The following is a 2,198-nucleotide window of genomic DNA, read 5'->3' as shown; positions in this document are numbered from 1 at the left end:
TTTTATTTATTAATAAGTAGTAGTATTATTAAGTTAACTTAACTACTACATATCTCTCTATAATAATTAATTAATACTACTAACTAATAAGTATAATAATATATATATATATATATATATATATATATATATATATATAATGTGTGTATATGTAAAAATATCGAAATAGTTAATATGAAACTGAAATGTACACATGTAAAAATCGTCAAGAATTAACTATATTTAGAATATAGACATGAATCCAAATGATATCAATGTCTATTATAGTTTTTAGCTCTCATCACAAGTGGAACGAGTGATTTGTGCATCTCAATCCGAATAAAGTTGATTAAACTAGGACGTTAAGGTAAGAATGCCGTAATTAACAATAAGAATATTTTGCTTCTTAGTAAGTACATATTGTATCATTAAGTATTTCGCGAAGTCTTGAACTCGACATCATTCTCAATGCGAACTGAGAATAAATGTATATGTACAACGACAGCATAATAATTCCTAAATGGCTGTTTCGATCATGTTTTCGAGAAATAGTTAAATATATATATATTTAAACACATGGATCGTTAAATTTTAAGTAAATGAATGTTATTCAATGCAACAAGTTCATATATTATATATATATTATATATTATAGAATTATAATTATGTCGTTAAAAATTTGTTTTTAAAAAAACAAGATTCCAATGAAAAAAAAACTCAACTATACGAATTATGATACTTTCAGCTTTAGCCAGAGTCTACATGTAAATAAGAGAGAAAGATATTATACTTGTATATGTGTGTTGCTGCAATGTACACGAGATAAATTGTGATATCCTGATATAAATATATTTTTCAAAAATACATTGCCATATAATTTCACACTAATGATAAGCTTCTTAAAATGCTTCTCCTATATTATATATATTTAATTAACACTAATGATAATTTTGTTACATCTCTTACCAGATATAATACATCTGTGGATCTCTTAATCATCTGCGTTCGCTTGTCGGTAGAAAGCCAAAAATGAACAAAATGAGGATTATTATCGCACCAATACAACCCGCGAGGAATACGAAGCCGAACATAAACAAAATGAAATACAATATAATTTTAATGAATAGACTGAAAATCAACCATACGCAGCTCCAGGCCGTGTCCCAGATGGCTTTTAGTCCCATTCTTTTATTACTGTGAAGTTTGGTGCATAAAAAAAAACAAAATTCAAATCTCGATTGTGCTATAAAAAATTATTTAGTTCTTATATATCTATCTTCTTCCACCATGACTCTGTTAATTTTTTATAAGGATAAAATAATCCTAAAGTACATCACTCTCCAACAACATGTGCTCAAGAAGATTTTATTATATTGCTTTTATTATATTGATTTCGTAAAAATTTATATATGTACATGTTAAATCGATATTTACAAAATCTGTAATTTTTACAAAAACGATTTTTCATTTTTTTGCAGATCTGCAAAAAAACGTAACTTATCATTTGTATATTTAGATCTACTACACTTGTGCGTAATCGCTTCAATCAGGAACTTAGATCTTTCTGATTAATAATCATACGAGATAATTCGTTTTTATTATTTTTGTAACGTGTTTGGAGATAACGTATTTCAGCACTGACTAAAAAACGTTAGCGTTTTTTTTTCAAATTTTCTTATTTATTTATATCTTATTATGTACTTTCCTCGTTTCCATGAAACTAAGCACTATAGTAGTCAGACGTATGATTTTTTTAATTCTATCGAATGTTCTGTCTTTTATGTTTCCGGATAGTGATCGCGCTTGTAATAAAAAAAAGTCTCGACGTTGCTATCATATGGCTTGACGAACGGACAATTAATCTTCTCTGCGGCTAGATAACAGGCGCCTAATGCTGATGATGTTGTCAAGTGCAGTAAACTCAACTCGTCCACAATATTCTTGTTGTGGATTTCGTTCATGAAACCATTTTTCATAAATTTCCATGATTTCCATACGGATCCGACACAGATCACCTTTAAACCGCCGTCAGCCAGTTTAAGATCCTGAAAGAAAAATGCAATTAAATGAAATATTTTAAAATATTTTTTTATTAGAAAGTTTTATTTCACATTAAATCGTTTTTAAATATGATATATATATATATGCATGTACATATAGTATATAGTATATAGCATGTATATATATATATATATATATATATATATATATATATACTA

General features: G+C 27.1%; 1 protein-coding gene across 1 annotated transcript in view; it reads right to left on the bottom strand.

Moving 5' to 3' along the window:
- Positions 1 to 1,330: 1,330 nt before the first annotated feature.
- LOC105624822 (N-acetyl-D-glucosamine kinase) overlaps positions 1,331 to 2,198 on the bottom strand; it is a 7,046-nt gene continuing 6,178 nt past the window's right edge. Inside the window, exon 4 of the mRNA XM_012206174.1 lies at positions 1,331 to 2,024. Within this exon, the coding sequence (XP_012061564.1) occupies positions 1,758 to 2,024 (267 nt within the window). The 3' untranslated portion in view covers positions 1,331 to 1,757. The remainder of the gene's footprint in view (positions 2,025 to 2,198) is intronic.

This window comes from Atta cephalotes (assembly GCF_000143395.1).
Source record: "Atta cephalotes unplaced genomic scaffold scaffold00089, whole genome shotgun sequence".
NCBI lineage: Eukaryota > Metazoa > Arthropoda > Insecta > Hymenoptera > Formicidae > Atta > Atta cephalotes.
The sequence above is the reverse complement of the archived record's forward strand: the minus strand, read 5'-3'. Positions and strand labels throughout refer to the sequence as shown.